Here is an 18,274-nt window from a genome sequence, read left to right as displayed (position 1 = left end):
GACTCAGACCCTGAAAGCTGAAAGCCTTCACTCATCTCCCCTGAAGCCAGAAACTCATTCATCCCCCCTGAAGCCAGAAACACATTGGGGGCGCCAGCAAACGTATGCTATGGTTATATAAATCAAACTAATCCTGCATTTATTGCATGCCAGGAATTCTGTTAAGCACTTATTATTTCACTCAAGCCTGACAAAAGCCCTGCAAGAAACAGAGGACTATCCATAATTTTGCAAATGAGGAAACTGAGGCTCAGACCAGTTAAGTTACTTATTCAGAGTCACCCATCGGGTAAAGGCAGAGCTGGGATTTGGACCCAGCGCTGGGACCTGACACCTATGCTGCTCTTTCTACTGCTGCACACAGGACCCAAGAGGCAAACACACACCGACACACGGCAGGGCGGCATCTTTGGAAAAGCTCAAGGCCAGGCTCTGGAAAGGACGCCCCTCCCACTTGGGGCTTCAAAGCAGCTTTTGAGGGCAGAGGGGCTTCCTCGTCCTCCACCCTTGTCTGGTCCCACCCACCCCACAGAAGACAACTTCATGGATACCAGTTTCTTTCACCAGCCACACAAAGTTCTCTTTTGCCGTATTTGCTTAACCATAGCTTCATTTTAAACCACTGAGCCATTTAGAAAAACTATAAGTAGTCCCAGCCTCAAATAACGGGACACGACCCACCCAATGTCCAGCCTCCAAACCAAACGGGACATATCTGGGAGCCTCAGGGAGAAGAGAACGGGCACCAAACTGCCCCATCCTTTCTCTGCCTGGGTCATAGCGCCAGGAGAAGAGCATCTCCTGCTGACGGCAGGAGTTAGACATCAGTGACGCTAGCAAACGGCGGCGTCTACGCTCTCAAGAGTGCCCTCAGCCCTTTCACTGTATTTTCTAGTTCTCAGTCATCTGGCTGCCCACATCCCAGCCCCGCCGCCGTTCCAATCCCTCTCTTTTCCTGCCACAGAGCAAGCCCTGGGAAAAGGGACACTGCTGTTCACTGGTTTGGGGGTGGCCAGTCCTCACGGCTCTCAGGAAGCAAGCAATTGACAGATGGCAGAGGCGAGATGGCAGCCAAGCTCCACCAGCAGTCATGAAGCCAAGCCAGGCTCCACGTCTGTTCAGCCAGGCAGCCACATCCCCAGGGATGACCTCAATTGGCCTTTGTCTAGGGCAGCCAGAGTGAGACCTGGTCTGACCAGAGCCTCACAGAAGTGGGTTTGTGTGGCAGAGAACAGGTCTCCCTCTGTCCGTCGCCTCCAGACACAGGGAACTTTAGAGGCCTCAACAAAGCAGCTGCCCTGCCCCTGTGTAGGACAACCCTGGCAGCTACCCAGCCTATCAGCATTAATTGAGCACCCAGTGCATGCACAGCACTGGAAAGGAGCAACAAGAAGGGAAGGATGTTGCGTGTCCATTCTCCAGAGCCTTTTCTCCGAGCCTGGCTATTGACTTGAGGCACCTGGGTGGGCTGCTTTTTACAAATGCCATTTCCCCTACTGAATTGGCATCCATCCCTGAGAATGGGGCCCAGGAATCTATTTTTAATAAGCGTGCTGGGTTAGGCTGGCATACACTAAAATCTTAGAAAGACTGCTCAGGGCTCCTGGAAACACACTGGGCATTCAGGCCCAAAGCACATCACAGTATTTACAAAGGAGGTATAAGCAGTTGCAAGACAATACAGTGTAAGGCAGAGGAAGCACAGACACCTTGGTTAACCCCTGGGGTCCAACAGGGAGCCAGGGGAATGGGGCGGGGATCACTTCCTCATCACCACTCTTCGGGGTTTCCATAAACTTTCCAACTGCTGGCATTTTTCTACATTCATTTTCATTCTCCCTCATCTGCCCCTTTCACAAGCTACATGGGGGGATGGGGACGAGTACTGTGCTAGGCCTCATGTCCTTCGTCTCTAAGCTCATCAAGATCCCCCACAGAATGGGTACTATTTCCCTCATTGTATAAATGGAGAAACTGAGGCTTAGAGAAGATAAATGTGAACCGCTTGACCACTGAGACCCCCCAGCTGCCACACCCAAACTTTTGGAGCCATATTGCTGAGGAATATGTCATTTCAAAACATGGGTCCCCAACTCTCAGTCCAAGAGGAGGTCACTTACTTGTAGGTTTTGGACCTATCCAGCCAGATGCCTGAGATCACAGCCCCAAGCATTCCTGCAATGACGATGGTCAGGCCAATTCTTCCAGCATTCACTTCTTCCCCCTGGGAAAACCACAGCCCCAGTGATCACCCAGCAATGGGACAAGACACCAGACAGAGCACAGTCACCAGGAGGTGCAGGGGGAAAGGCAAGTAACTCGGGCTCCGGACGTGTGTGCATGATCCTGGATGCTGAGGTCAACCAGACTGTCCTAGACCCACTCTGAAGTAGATCTTTTAAAATTTAATCCTTACGCCAACCCTGTTATCTTATTTATCATTATCCCCATTCACAAATGGGGAGCCCAAAATATATATATCAAAATATTCTGTACTTAGTTTTTTTTTTTTTGAGCTATTAGTGCCAAAAGGAATGGGAAGATGACAGTTATATAATCTCATTTACTTCTCAAAATTCCCCATCATAAGGTTAGAAATCAATATTCTGCACTTTACAGATGAAAAAAAACGAGGCACAGTGAGATGAGCCTGCTAGCCAGAGGTCGTGAGGCATTTATTAAGCACAGAGCTACGATCTGAACTGAGACCTGTCAAACTCCAAGACTGGAACACGCTAGCCACAGTGGCCTACCACCTCTGCAAGTGTGAAACCCCTGTCCTTTCAAAAGGGGGCTGGGCCTGCAATTCCCAACTCCAGGACACGCAGCATCCCACTCCCAGGATCCAGCCCTTGCTGGTTCTGGAAACATTAAAGAAATGCTTTCAGGGATGCCTGGGTGGCTCAGTCAGTTAAGTGTCTGCCTTCAGCTCAGGGCATGATCCCAGGGTGCTGAAATCAAGTCCCATATAGGGCTCCTTGCTCAGCGGGGAGCCTGCTTCTCCTTCTGCCTCTGCCCCTCCCCCTGCTCATGTGCTCTCTCTCTTCTCTCTCTTTGACAAATAAATAAAATCTTTAAAAAAAAAAAAGAAAGAAATGCTTTCAGTCGAGCAACTAAGAGTTCAAAATTAAACTCTGCCCCTACTTTACAAATTAAATCTTTCAAATGTGATCTATATGTCTGTATGTTTACCTATGGTATTGCTAGGCACCATGCCATGTGCTTTACATACATAGAATATATGAATATATATATATATATACACACATATAGTATTATTTACATTCTAATCCTAAAAAAATAATCTTTTAATAAGTAATTATGTTTCTGGGGCGCCTGGTAGCGCAGTCGTTGGGTGTCTGTCCCGGCTTTCCGGGATCAAGTCCCACATCAGGCTCCTCCGCTGGGAGCCTGCTTCTTCCTCTCCCACTCCCCTGCTGTGTTCCCTCTCTCGATGGCTGTCTCTCTGTCACATAAATAAATAAAATCTTTAAAAAAAAAGTAATTATGTTTCTTTTGCAGAAAGGAGAATGAGAGTTCAGAGAGGCTAATGAGCTTGTCACACAATTTAGAGCCACCAGAGCCAGGGTTGAGATCCAGGCCTGTCTCCCTCCAAATCCCATAAGCATACCACGCTGCTTAGAATGGGGCGGGGGCAGGGGTGGGAAGGGACCAGAGTTAACCGCTGCCCCAGCTCCTGCTGAGATGGACAGAAATCTCACTCCCTTCAGGTCCAGCATGCTCAGGGGACTGCCTTACCGGGTAATGCAAGATCACCATGCGATTCAGCAGAGTGGACAAGGCATAAAAAGCACCAGCATTCAGACCTGAAAGAGGGAGGGAGACACACAGCATTAGGGGCAGCCATCTGCTGGGGCCATTGCTAACTTCTCCCCCTGGCAGGTGGGGAGGTCAGAAATCCTCATCCTCATTGCCATTATGAGCGGTGTCCTCAGAAAGTAGCCAGAAAGGCTAGTCTGCAGTTTCTGTCAAAGAAAGACTCCAAAACAACCCAAAGTAACCATTTTAACGATTTCTTAGCCCACACCACTGCCCTCTGGTCCCTTTAACCCTGCCCTGGAAACACAGGCTCTAGAAAGCATTACTCCCAGGTCAAAACGTTCTACATTCCTCTCAAGCATTGACCTATTGACCTACAGGGTCAGCAGACCTACTGGACACCTTCCATCTCCTCCTGATGACCTGTTGCCTCTCCAGACTGCTCCAGGCCTCTGACCTCCAACATCACTCCTTCTGTAGGTGGTTTTTCCTTTCTGTCCCCATGCCTCCTTCAGCTTTCTTCTCAGTCCAATGTCACACAAAATCTTATATCTGAAACCAGAACCCTAAAGAGCATTGACCTGACTTTCCTAACTCATCAATTCATCCAACGAATAAATGGAGGACCTAGAATATACTGTAAGAATCCATGAGGCCATTTGTCCAAAGCTGTACAGTCAGCTAATAGCTAAGATGAAGACTGGAACTGACCCAACGGCCATGATGATGATGGTGAGGATGACGGTGAGGAGGATGGTGAGGAGGGGGGTGGCAGTGGCACCTACTTATGTACTAGACACTGTTGTAAGTACCTCACAATCCTCATAGCAACGTAGGTAATATTATCATCCCGATTTTATAAATGACAAAAATGCACAGAGTTTAAAAACAAATACAGAAAGTCACTTTATAATGCTCACCAAGGGTCTTTTTAATTTTAACTAATTTTGAGGCTCACAAGAATATCACTGGCACCCTTGATATTAGATACACTTAGAAGACTAAGTAACAGGACACAGCTCACAAGCCGGACAGCCTCAGGGGTTTCTCTTCCACGAACCCCAGAGCTATCCTCTTTGGCCCCACGGTGATGGCACAGGTGCAGAGAAATGTCGGTATGGAAACCAACCTGGTTTAACACCTCACAGGAGTCACTATTGCTTGTAATGTCTCCACAGGCATAGCTTCAGGGGCCCCACAGAGGACAGGCCAGTGAAAAGAGTCACCGGACTCAGAAAAGCACAAAGAACGGCCTCCTACCAGATATGAAAGGTCCCCCAGTCCAGACAGTCATTTTTATCACAAGATCATTTTTATCATATGCGATGTTGCCTAAATGCAGTTCACTTACTCCCTTTATCAGGTTCCCAGAGGAATGAAACACAAAGTTAAGTGAAGAAGGGTTTTAAAATGCAGATTCCTGGGCTCCACCCTGGATCTACTAAATCGGATTCTCCTGGAATGGAGCTAGGGCTCTGCAATTTAAAAATAACAGCAGGTGCCTGGTGGCTCAGTCAGTTGAGCATCAGACTCTTGATTTTGGCTCAGGTCGTGCTCTCCGGGTCAGGAGATCCAGCCTTGTGTTGGCTCTGCCCCCAGTGGAGAGTCTGCTTGCCCTTGTCCCTCCCTCTCTGCCCCCCCCCCCGCTCGCTCACATACTCTTTCTCTATCTCAAATAAATAAATAAAATCTTAAAAAAAAGAAAACAATACTAGCAGGGGTGTCTGGGTGGCTTAGTCGGTTAAGAGTCTGACTCTTGATTTCAGCTCAGGTCTTGATCTGAGAGTCTTGAGTTCAAGCCATGCACCGGGCTCCATGCCGGCTGTAGAGAGAGCCCACTTAAACAACAACAACAACAACAACAACCCTGGTAATTTCTTAGACTCAGTAGAGTCAGAAATAAATGACCTTAGGAATCCAGAAGATCCAAGATGAGGCCCAGGCTCCCAGGTGCTGGGGTTAACATGGTGGCAACTGGAATGGGAAGGGGCTTCAAGACCATGAGAATGATCCATAACACACCTACTTTAGAGATGCTCAACCCTGCTGCAAACCAGAATCACCTGGAATGCCTTTTAAGAGCAGATTCCCAGGCCCTCACCCAGACTTTCTGAAACTGAATTTCTAGAAGAAAGGCAGGGAAATCCAGGCACACACTCAACCAAGCACCCCAGGGGATTCTCTCACCAGGCAAGCTTGGGAAACACTGACCCCAGATCCTATCTCTGGGTTCTGGATATTCTGTGTTCATTTCCCTTGTGTCCTTCATGGACTTGTAGTAAACCCTCATTTTAAAGGGCCAGCCTCACCTCAGCAAAGCTCCAGGGAGTATTATGCCTACTCTCAAGCAGGATCTGAAAGGGGGCACAATCACCCTCCCTAAACCTATGGGGGGTGGGCAGTAGTAAAGCCCCTGAGAGCCCCAAGGGAAAGTGATAATCTTCCAGTGTTGGGCTCTGAGTTTGGATGCCCAACACTGGAAGATTATTCAGAAGCATAGCTGAAGGCAAGGCTGGGGGATAACATGGAAAAGTATTCCCTTTGAGGACATTCTTTAGAAGAGGAGCCTTTTCAACAACTTTTTTCAACGTGGTAATTGTTGCGCCATTGATGATAAGGCAGTAGAGGAGGCCATGTGAAAGCAAGGCCTAGGGACTCAAGGAGAAGGTAGCCAAAGACAGGTTATTCTCTTACCGCCCCCCCCCACCTCTGCTGATATACATCCTAAGACCCGCCCTGCCCCCAGACTCTGGCAGACCTGTGGAGAATCTGGTTCCAGCCCTGGGTCTTCCTGCGTTGCCAAACCTGGAGAAGGGAGGTGGGGGGTATTTTACTAGAGAAAGAGGCGGTTTTTTATTCTTGCAATATTTCAGCAACATCAAACACAAACCCCATCTCTGCCCCCTCCCCTCTAAGCTGGGTTGCCAGACTTGGGAGAAAAAACAACAATAACACATTCAGTTACATTTGAATTTCAGGGAATAATTTTTTAGCATAAATATGCCCCAAATACTCCATGGGACATGTTTATGCTGAAAAGAATGTACTGTTTACCTGAAATTCAAATTTAGCTGGATAGCCCTTATTTTATCTCTTAAACCTACTTCTAAGGGTATGACTAGAAGCCTACAAGAAAAAGCCCCTGGAATTCCTCCAAAGCCCTCACCAGGCTCTGCTCTGGGCAGCTGACTCAGCAGCTTCTAGAAGCACTTAGAAAGCCACTACAAAGACAGTACTGGCCATCCCACCAGCTACATGGGAGCTACTCCCTACTTGGTGAAATCCAGCTCAAACCAACAAAAGAATGTAGGAAATCAAGTTTACCGATGCAACAGCAATGTGGATTCATGCAGCATCTAACTGCAATTGCTTTAAAAGCTTCCATTTCCACTCAGAGCACTCCAATGGGAAGCAAATTTGATTCTTATTTTCTGAGTTCTTATTTCATGGGCACAGGATGGGTGAAGGAGGTACACTCAGTAATTGGCAGAGCTGACTTCAAAACTCAGACTCCTTATTCCTTATGTGCCAACTCTGAATTCACCACTCCAGCATTCAAGGCTCTTACTCCAAGACATGTTCACCCATGTCCAGCAAATGTGCCCGTGAAATGCTATCATCTGCTCGATTCAAGCCTCATGCTCTTAAGTGTATGTAATTCAGAGGAAAATATGGACATCATACATACAATATAAAAAGTATGAACCATTTCCTTCTTCAAAGCCCAACCTGAAACTACAGGAAGGGTGAGGGACATTCTGGAGAGCTTCAAAGCATGTAGCTGAATTTATAAAGGGTTTTGTTTTGTTTGTAATTTGGAGCAAAGATTTAATTTGGAAGAGAGCAGTGATTCTTAGGTGGACTGAGTCCCAAACACTGCCTTTACATGACCTCTAAGCCTTAGAGAGACACTAAAGTCAAGACCCCATTGTTTCCAAATCCCAAAGATGGCTGGTTAATATAAGTTGGTCCCACTTCAAAAACCCCAGAACTCTATAGCTGGATCTTAGGAGAAGGCATCCCCCAGGTCTGGAGGATTGAATCTGAAGAAAGACATTCTCCCCTAGGTAAACCCAAAGACGACTCAGACAAGTGGGGCTAAAAGAGCTCTGGCTCTGTCTCTAAGATGTTCCTTTCTCCATAGGGAGGCAAAAATGGCATGGTGATTAGGAAGATGGGCTTTGGCATCAGACAGACAGAAGTTTAAATCCAAGCTCTGTTGCTTGCTAGCTGTCTAGTTGTGGGCAAGGAACTAATAGAGCCTCAGCTTCCTCATATAAAATGGAATGGAGTTAAGAACCTATGTCATGGGTTTGTTTTGAAGATAAATGTGATAATCCATGTAAAGCACTTAACATAATGCCTGACACACAGTAATGGCTCAATAAAATTCTTTCCAAATCTATGATTAAACCTAAAAATCATTTCCTTGTTGATCAAGAGCTTTGTCACCAAGTCCAATTATCTATCATGGAAAAAGGCTTGCAGTTTTCTGACTATAATAAAATATATGCAAACATCCAGATTAGTGTAACTCTCTCTCACTGGAATAATCCCAGGTCTTTGAGGGAAAAAAATTAATAAATTCTATCTGTACAATGGAGTCAAATGCTCCTAGAGCCTCAGAAGTGAATGGTTTTTCTGGCTAGCTCTATTCCAATTTAAACAACAGTTTATTTCCACCCTTTCTTTCCTCACCTTCTGGGACTCCCATTATGCATATGTTGGTTTCCTTGATGGTTTCCCACGGGTCTCAGGGACTCTGCTCATTTTTCTTCATTCTTTATTCTTTCTGTTTCTCAGACAGGATAATTTCATTTGATCTATCTTCAAGTTCACTGATTCTTTCTGCTGCCAACTCAAATCTGATTTTGAGCCCTCCGGTGAGTTTTTCATTTCAGTTAGTGTATTTTCAATTTCAGAATTTCGATTTGGTTCTTTTTTATTCCTGTGTTTATCAATATTCTCTATTTGGTAAGACATTATTCTCCATCTTTTTTTTTCATTCTTTAGGCATGGTTTCTTTAATTCTTTGAACATATTTATATTGTTGATTTCCAAACTTTATTAGGTCCAACATCTGGGCTTCCCCAGGAACAATTTCTATTAAGTGCATTTTTTTCCTTGCGTATGAGTCATACTTTCCAATTTCTTTGCATGTCCCATAATCTTTTGGTAAAGCTGGACATTCTAAATACCATGTCAACTCTGGAAATGAGATTCTCCTCCCTCCCCAGGATTTGTGGCTGTTGCTGCTGTTTGGTTAGTGACTTTCCCGGAATAATTTCGTAAAGTTTGTATTCTTTGTCATGTGCAGCCACTGAAGTATCTGCTCCAACAGTTTAGTGATGAGATAATGATTAGACAGAGGTTTCCTTAAATACCTTAAATCAATAAGTCTCCACCTTTGCCAAGATCCCCTGTGTGTGGGGTTTGGTGCTCTCTTTCAATGCTCCAGTAGGCAGGTGTCAACTCTGCCTTAGCCTTCAGTTCCTCCTCGCATAGAGCCTCAAGGTCAACCAGAGGTGAGAGTTTAGGGCTTTCTCAGGTCTTTCCTGGTCATGTGCATGTGGACTTCCAGATTCCTAAGAGTATGTCAGAACTTTCCAAAGCCCCTACAACCACCTCAGCCTCTAGATTTTTGTTTCAAGATTCTGGCTATCTTCCTGTTTACCCCAACTGTTATTACCACCTTATGCAGCTACAGTGCTAAACTGTGATTGTTTTCAACAAATGCCCTGGAAATAGTGCTTTTTCCACAGAGCAAGCTCTGAGTCAGGTTAAATAAAAGCAAGTCCTCTGAATGGGGCTCTTCTAGGGAACTGTCAGATATCAAATAATGACCTAGGAATGGGGTTTTTGGGGGAGCTCCAAAATTGTTTTTGCCCCATCAAGTGGCTGTGAGGCTGCTGATTCTCACAACTACCAGGGCTGCTAGGCTGCTGGTTGTCAAGGCTACCACCAAGGCTGGGAGAGACGGATAGGACTAGGGCAAGTGTAAACACAAAGCTCACTGTTCTTGCCATTATTCAGCCATTTTTTTTCTTGAATAAATGTCCCTTGGATTGTTGTAAATCTTTGTTTAAGAGTTCTGAAAATTTGATTTTGACAATGTTTGCCAGTGTACTTGTTGCTTTATGGAAGAACAAATTATCCAAGGTCCTCACTCCACCATTCCAGAAGTGCTTCCCTATTTACTTCCTGTGTTATCATTTAACCAAATAGATGAATGTCCAGAAGTACAATACTAAAAACACTCTGCCAAATTAAAGACCATATAAGCAACCAGCCATGCAAGAGGGGAAGAGGAAGAGTTGCTTTCCTCCCCAACCTCTAAACTGGGATCATCGCCCAGTTATCACCACTATCATCATTCTCATCCATAGAAAATATTTTTTAAGCACTCACCTGCCCTAGAATACCAAGGTAGGGCCTCAAATACCCTGATGACAGATGCAATAAGATTTATGGTGTTCAAAGGTCAATGCACTTGAGATGTTTAACTCCACAGAAAGTGAAAGTTCTTGGAGCCTTGAGTCAGACTCCTGAGTCTGAAAGTGATCCCAAAGGTCATGGGGCTTTACTACCTATCTATATAACCTGATATTCTCCACCATATCCCCACTAAGGGGTTGGTCCCACCTACACTTGACTGCCTCCCACTGATGTGCAACTCACATAACTTTTTTAGTTGTACTTCTTAAGTATTGGAAAGTCTGTCTTTATATTGTGGGTGAAGGCAGAGACATACTCAGAACTGAAAAGCTGGAGAGAATGAGAAATGGAGACCTGAGACCTTGAAGACTAATCTGCTCATCCAGCACTTTGCCAGGTGAGAGATCACTTATTTTTGTGAATGCCTGAAAAATAGGTGTGCCCCTCTCCTGTGGCTGGTACTACCTAGTGCCTGAGCAGATAAACACTCTAATTTAGATAAAGAGCATGATAAGCCTAACATGAAACTGACACAATTCTAGAAAGGGGTATAGGCATTAATTGTGTAGGCCTTGGAGTTAGATAAACCTGTATTTGAATCCTGGCTCTGCCAATTCAAAGCTGTGTCTTCCTGAGCTAGTTACTTAGCCCGTCTTTAGTTTCAGTTTTCTCATCTGTTATATAGGGATAACTATGGTACCTACCTCCCATGGGTGTGATGAGAGTTAAATAAATAAAATCATACATGAAAAGCCTTGGCACATAGTAAATGCTATTGTTGTTATAAAATACAAGGTTTGTGAGCCTACAGAAAACAAGGTTATAGCCAACTGGGGTTTCACTCAGCATAAATTATGTCAAACCAACTTCGTTTCTTTTTTTCTTATGGTTACTAAGCATGTTACGCAACTATCAACTCTTGATTTTAAACAAACTAACTAGTAGGGGCTGGTTGAGCGTCTGACTCGGTTTCAGCTTGGGTTGTGATGTGGGGGTCATGGAATCGAGTCCCTGTCAGGCTCCATGCTCAGTAGGGAGTCTGCTTCCCCTCTCCCTCTCCCTCTGCTCTTCCCCCTATTTGTGTACCTTCTCTCTCTCTCTCTCCCCCTCTCTAAAATAAATAAAATAAAATAAAATCTTTAAAAAAATTTTTTTAATGCATATTCAAATGCATCTTACCAAAAGCCAAAAAAGTGAAATGAAAGAGGGATATTGTCTTGCATTCACGTAAAAAAGGAGTCGGTGCTATAAAATGACAGAGGATTGGCTGACTGCGGTTTATGCACTCATTCATTCATTCATTCATTCATCCATTCATTCACTAAATAACTGTTAGAGTGTCCTCTCCAGGTTGGCCACTGCTGAGGAACTATAAAGATGAAAAGCCATAAATTCCTACTCTTAGGACGTTCACAGTCTAGGGGGGAACACAGACCTGGAAATTTTTTTTTTAAATGGTAAGTGTTAAGATGTACCAGGAACAGCATAATAAAAGAGGTAAAGGTCACCTTTATAGCAGTGATACTTAGATGAGACTTGGAAGATCAGCCAGCATTTGTCAACAACTTGACGTGGGAAAGAATGGTTTTCTAGGTGAACATTACAGAACATGCAAAGGCCCTGAGGCACAGCTGACTCTTCTGGTTGACCCTGAGCTACGGCTTTATATACTCATTTGGGATTTGGAAAGAGTAAGACACACAGACACATCAGGCCTCTTGTCTCACATTCCCAATTTAAATACACTCCCAGACACACGTGCACCTTACCATAGGTGATGACAAGCAGCACAAAGTTGAGGTTTTTGAAGAGCCGAACGATGGAACTTAAGTACGAAGCATCAGGGGACGCCAAGGCATAGCTCAGGGATTGGGCCCTGCTGGGGGGATGTTTAGGCTTCTCCCTGAATACTGGAAGGAAAGAAACAGAGAGATCACCCCTGCAGAGCTGACACAGAGACAAGAGCTGGCTCCCTCATCTGAGAAAAAGTTAAGACTCAAAAAGGAAATATTAATTCTTCAATCAAATCCTTCAACCCCTCCTTTCTTGAAGCTGTTTCTCACCACCTGTGGCTGAGTGAGCGGTCCCTTCATTACTTTTTCTTCATGGCCTCTGGATGGCTGCACTCCCTGGCCCTCCCAGACAGCAGCCAAGGATCAAGGAGTTTCATAATAATTCAGCAAATAACACACCGCAGAGCATTGAAAATAATATAATAGTAATACATGGATCGAAAGGAAATGAGTGCTGAGGCTTTGGGATTAGGGAGCCCAGTGAATGTCTTAACACCAGAGCTCCTCCCGAGGGGGAAGGGACTGTGTTGTCCATGCTTAGCAGAGAGCCTGGCACATGGCAGCCAAGGAATAGTTCCTGAATAAGTGAAAAGATCTTCTATTGAAAAAACCTCAAGTCCATTCCTAGTTTGTCAAAGTCTGAGTCTAATGTCTGCCTCATGAAGAGACGAGAATTAACACATACCCCTGAAGGAGTGGTCACTGTGTTATGAAGGACGGGGGAGGGACAGTGAGAACACCATGCATTTTATATTCGATTTTCAGCATAGCTGGTACAATCAAGTTGACCGCATTGATTGCTGCTCAGTTTCTGGGGGCAGATAAGTGTAACCAGTTGGTTAGCTAAATTGGCCCCCCGTTGGGTCCAGGCAAGCTCCATGTAGCCTTCTCCACATGCCATGAGAACGCCCTTGAAAGGTCAGTAGACTGTCTCCAGTTAGAGGAAGTTCTGGAAATGAGGTTTACTCTCTTGAAGATCAAAGGGGCCCCCACCCAGAAATCCTTCCAGCCCTAACTTCAGAGCCCTGCTTCTTCCTTCTCCAGAAATAGTTCCGGATTACTTCCTGCCGTTGGAAACCATTCATCCATCGTCTTGCCCTTTCACCTCCCCTTGCAACAGGGGAAAGAAAGCAAGGCTAGAGGTTACTTCTCTCTGGTTTGTTCAAGGGCCTGGACACCACAAACCAGAATTCAGATCAGTTTTTTCAGTTCTTAACTCAATTAGCCACTCTTTGGCTTGATAATAAAATGTCAAAATGTAGAAATGTCTTACCCTTGGGATTTCAAATGCAAAGAACCACGCCCTCATGTGCTACAAACACAAACATTTGAAGCCAGGCACATGACAAGTTGAAACTTAAGGTCTGGTTGAGTAAGAGGGTCTCTGGGCAGACTGTTCTTTCCTGCGGCCATCCATAGCCCCACAGCTTCTCCCCTTCCCAGAAACAGCAAGTCCTCTGCCCCACATATCCTGCCAGTTTCGAAAAGCCATCAGACTTTTCTCATCTTGGACCCCGGGGGAAAGAATGCCTCAGTGAGAACAGCGGAATGAGGTGCACGATCATGAATACAACTGTTCCGACTCCGGAGGTGAGGGTGGCAGGGACGAATGAGACCTTTACCACGTGAGGTGGAATGTTAGGAATAAAGCTCGTTAAACTTTAAAGAAGAATGACTAACTGAAAATGAAAAAGCTTCTACTATGCTGTTTCTGAATTCATCATAGCACATGTAATACCACTCAGATGATAAAAGAGGATATAAAAACACAATAACCAATATCTCCATGATCAAATGTATATGCACATAAAATTAATAGTAGTTATCTGAGGTTGGTGGTTGGGATTAACTGGTACAGTCTAAATTAATGGTTATTCCTTTTTATTTTAATTATTTATTTAATTTATTTATTTAAGTAACCTCTATTCCCAACATGGGGCTTGAACTCATGACCCTGAGATCAAGAGTCACATGCTCTACCAATTGAGCCAGCCAGGCACCCTGGTTATTCTTTTCTTTATGCTTTTTCATATTTTCCAGATTTTTCCATGATGAGCATAATTTTTTTTAAAAGCCTCAAAAAAATGTGGTCCCCAGGTATTCTCAGATGAATCTGTAAGAGTATCAGTGTTTGTGGGTCAATTCTGTTTTATTTTGTTTTGTTCCAAAAATTTAGAGTATTGAGTTAGACAGGGTTAGGCAATCTCTGTCACTTACTAGCTATCTAATCTCAAATAATTTACTTAACTCCCCTTAAGTCTTGTTTTCCTCTTTGTTAAATGGGATTGATGATGGTATCTTCACTCAAGATTCAAGGAGATCAGGCAGGCTTAGCACAGTGCCTGTGATATAGACCATACGCACTCAGTGGGGTTTCATCATGGGGATCAACAGCCTGCCCATTAATTCTGGTGAGGTTTTTTGGGGGGAACTGGTTAATTACAATTAAATTTTTACTGAGCAGCTAACAAAGTACACAAGACCAGCTAGCACTGTATTGGCTACGACATTTGAAGACCACTAGAAGCCTGGCCTCCAGTTTCTACAAATGTCCTTGGTAGTCTAAGGCCATGTTCACAAGGTCCCCACCCAAGTCGGCAGAGCCTCCCTGCCTCCTGACCCCCCATCAGTCTACTAATGACCTTACCGATGATGACAAGGATGAAAAGCAGAGTGGCCACGCCTGCTACTATGTAAAACATGACGCCGATGTGGTAGGCAAGCTTGTCCCGGTCTTCGGTGTTGGGTACCAAGACAGGAGGGACCAAGAACCCAACTGCAATTCCAAGCTATAGAAGACAGAGACAATCAATCGCAGTTTCCAACAGCCAAGAGATGACAGCATAAATTTAAAGAGACTCCTGATAAGAAACATAAACCCTAACTTCCAGTCCTTCTTAAAACCCAAACAGGGATTGCTTCCCTCTCTCAAAGTGTCAGAGAGATCTTTCTTTTCATTGACAACTCAACTCTTTTTATTGATTGACAACACACCCCGGACCACCCTAACTATCAATACCTACCGAGAAACATTATAGTTGGGGTTCTCAAGGCAGGCTGGCTCCTCTCTAGCTGCAGACTAGTGAACAATGGTGCCCATACTTCCATATCTCTACAGTGGAGTAAAACAACGTTGATTTTTTTTCCCCACTGAATGTTTCATCTCACTGAATCTGTTAACCTGGAGCTGAGAGACCACCTGAGGGAAAAATTCTACACCCTACAATCCCAAGAACTTGCGTTCAGTAGGAGATGAAAGCCTAAAGTTGTTATCCCGTTCACAAACATGAAAACGTAAGTTGGTTGTGTAAATAACTTATAATTTACAAAACATCTATAGTGTGAAGTCACAGGCCACCACATAAATGTACACACACAGGACAAGGGGACGTGAAAACTGGCTAAAAACATGCACACGCACACACCGACGAAGTAAAACATCTCACGCCTGCCTCAGAGTTCAAACTTCAGTGATCTGACAGGTAACATGACCTGGGGGTTTCCAAGATCAGAAATGCCTCGATTCAGTAATGGCTTACTGTGACATAACTCCCGAAAGCCCTTCTGCCACACATATACACCAAGGCAGAAATCGGAAAACAGCCTGAAACTCAGGCAAGCCTCAAATTCCCAAAGTGAAGAAAGATGAGTAAATCTTTTGTCTTAAGGTCCCACTTTTCCTTTATTGTACTTGAAAGGAACTGCGGATAGAGGGCAAGCTGCTTTCATGCGACATTATAACAGTGTCATTCTCCGGCTATCTACCTGCTGACCACCTTGATTGCTTTTCCAGCCTGTCAATTACAACCACTCGGGGTGGTGGTTCTCAGCTCTGGAACAGTCACAGAAGTCATCATCGATAGATAGCCTCAGTGCAGGGTTCTTCCAGATATACCAATATATGATCAATAACTCAAACAGATCTTTAAAGCATCTACTATGTGAAAAGTACTCTGCTAGATATTTTACCAAGGTACCAAGATGGACATGGCACGATTCCCGCTTTCAAGGAACTTTATAATCTAGTGGGGGCAGGGACATAAAAACAAAGATACAAGGGCACCTGGGTGGCTCAGTCATTAAGCGCCTGCCTTCGGCTCAGGGCATGATCCCAGCGTTATGGGATCGAGCCCCACATCAGGCTCCTCTGCTGGGAGCCTGCTTCTTCCTCTCCCACTCCCCCTGCTTGTGTTCCCTCTCTCGCTGGCTGTCTCTATCTCTGTCAAATAAGTAAATAAAATCTTTAAAAAAAGAAAGAAAGAAAGAAAGAAAGATACAAAAGATAACACGAACAGGGATATTTGTGGGTTGAAATTATAGAATGTTATTGTTTTGAAAGTTCCTTTGTCATCGTCTAGTACAATCTGATTATTAGAGGGTCAAGTGGACGCTAAGTGAAGTTAAACTCGAGAAGGTAAGTGAGTCGCTCAGGGTCAGAGGAGCTCAGCAGAGCTAAGATGAGAAAACAGATCTCCTAGCTTCCTCCTCCACTGTGCCTGACAGGTCTCTCCAGGGCTAAGAGCCCTGAGAAAAGGCCAAGTGAGCAGGCTTCTCCAGAAAAGAAGATATTTCATGACCTTGGAGCCTTATCTGATCCTCGGTCACAATGATTTGCCTTATCTGATCCTCGGTCACAATGATTTGCCAGAGCTGAGTCTAGCTTCTTAAGTGCTGATCTCTAAGACTTTAAAGGGTTAAAATTAGCCACAGGCAAAGGGACAAACACCACAGACAGAGCTGGAAAACAGGGCACCCTACAGGTCCTATCTGGCCTCCTACTTTAAGTGTTGGAGATCTAGGCATTAAACAGAACCCTGAAAGGCCCCTTTTGCAAGAATGAGGGAAGATATGGGATATCATCCAAGGCTCTGTGATTCTTTAATTCCCCCAAAGGACCTTGACACAGGATAACCTAATCCCCAGTAATCTTCTGCCTTGAGAAGTAAGTCCTCCCAGCTGGCTCTACACTAGACGCCTGATCCCTCAAGGATGGTGCTCTATTCTCTGTCTACACGCTAGGCTTGAGTCAGTGCTATTCCACCCCCGCTCCAGCACGGAAGACTTCTCCAGCCAGCAGGCTGCAGCAGTCAGCTGTAGGGGCCTGTGGTGACCCAGTCAGATAGCAACACTGCCTCACCGTACCCTTTCTTCAGGAGGAAACTGATTTCGGAGGTACTTTTGTGGTCAGTGTGGAAAACAAAAACACAGGGATTGGACTGTCAACTGCGGCCTCTTTTGTTTTTTCAAGGCATATTTGTTCCTGTTTCTTGAGAGCTGTGTTCAGTGAGAGCTTACAGCTCTACTCAGCTCCTAGTTCTTAAGTCTGTCCCCTGCAGGAGCTCAGCCATGTTGGCTAGTTGGACAGATGAATGGATGAACACTGGTGGAAAAGCCTTATCTACACGAAGCCGGCAATATCACGCAGGTCTGCCCATGAGGGGTGCATGTTCTTTCTACAAACCACATTGGACTCAGAGGGGTAAGGGGAAAAAAATGTCTACAGGGGAGAAGGTAGGGAGAAGGTGGGATGGCTGGCTATTTCTTGAGCATCGACTACGCACTGGGTATCTAATAGCATTTATCTTTTTCACTTAATCCAAGAAATTTCACAACAAAGACAAAAATGAGGAACCCTGATGGTCCACACCCTGCCTAAGGTCACACACGCAGCTAGCAGGAGAGCTGGCCCTCCTAAGCCAGTTCAGACTCCAGAACCTGTGGAATGTTAGGTATGACACTAGTCAACACAGAAGGCTATATTCTCACCCATTCAAGTCCTGTCATGAATTTTCTACGACACCTCAAGGGTAAAACTCAGAGACCTGCAGCCCAAGTCAGTCCAAGATTAACTCAAAGAGATGGGAGGATGCTGGCCCTGAATGAAAATGATTAAAAATCATGGCTAATTGGTTTGACTTGGTTGATGTCCTAGCATCTGTCCTAGTTTTATCATCCTCAGCAAAACATTAGTCATGGGCAAAATACACAATACACAGTCAAACCAGTCCAGGCTTCACTCTTCAGGAACTTACTCTTCAAAAATTGCTTTTAAAGTGGAATTAGGTTCTAGTCATTCCTACAGAACCCATAGTAGGATTTCCCACTGTTGCCTGAAAAGGTCACAAGCCCTGACCCCATTGTGATCCTTCAGGTCTGGGATTTGGCTTGAGTACTTGTATTTTTATAGGTAGGCAATCCTTATCACCCATCAAGGGAGCTTGGGTAACAGTTTGGGCATGGGTGTCTTGACGGCTTCCATGCGGCTC

General features: G+C 44.9%; 1 protein-coding gene across 2 annotated transcripts in view; it reads right to left on the bottom strand.

Annotated features, from left to right (window-relative positions):
- The window catches only part of FLVCR2 (FLVCR heme transporter 2), a 49,777-nt gene that overhangs the window by 8,180 nt on the left and 23,323 nt on the right, over positions 1-18,274 (bottom strand). For both annotated transcript variants that reach the window (XR_004620458.1, XM_002914706.4), the window contains exons 2-5: positions 14,656-14,797; positions 11,985-12,125; positions 3,760-3,827; positions 2,121-2,224 (exon numbers count right to left, since the gene is read on the bottom strand). Coding sequence is in view for 1 of the 2 variants with exons in the window: in XM_002914706.4 (XP_002914752.1) it covers positions 2,121-2,224; positions 3,760-3,827; positions 11,985-12,125; positions 14,656-14,797 (455 nt within the window). In the remaining variant the exon portion in view is untranslated. The remainder of the gene's footprint in view (positions 1-2,120; positions 2,225-3,759; positions 3,828-11,984; positions 12,126-14,655; positions 14,798-18,274) is intronic.

This window comes from Ailuropoda melanoleuca, chromosome 14 (genome assembly GCF_002007445.2).
Source record: "Ailuropoda melanoleuca isolate Jingjing chromosome 14, ASM200744v2, whole genome shotgun sequence".
Classification (NCBI taxonomy): Eukaryota; Metazoa; Chordata; class Mammalia; order Carnivora; family Ursidae; genus Ailuropoda; species Ailuropoda melanoleuca.
The sequence above is the reverse complement of the archived record's forward strand: the minus strand, read 5'-3'. Positions and strand labels throughout refer to the sequence as shown.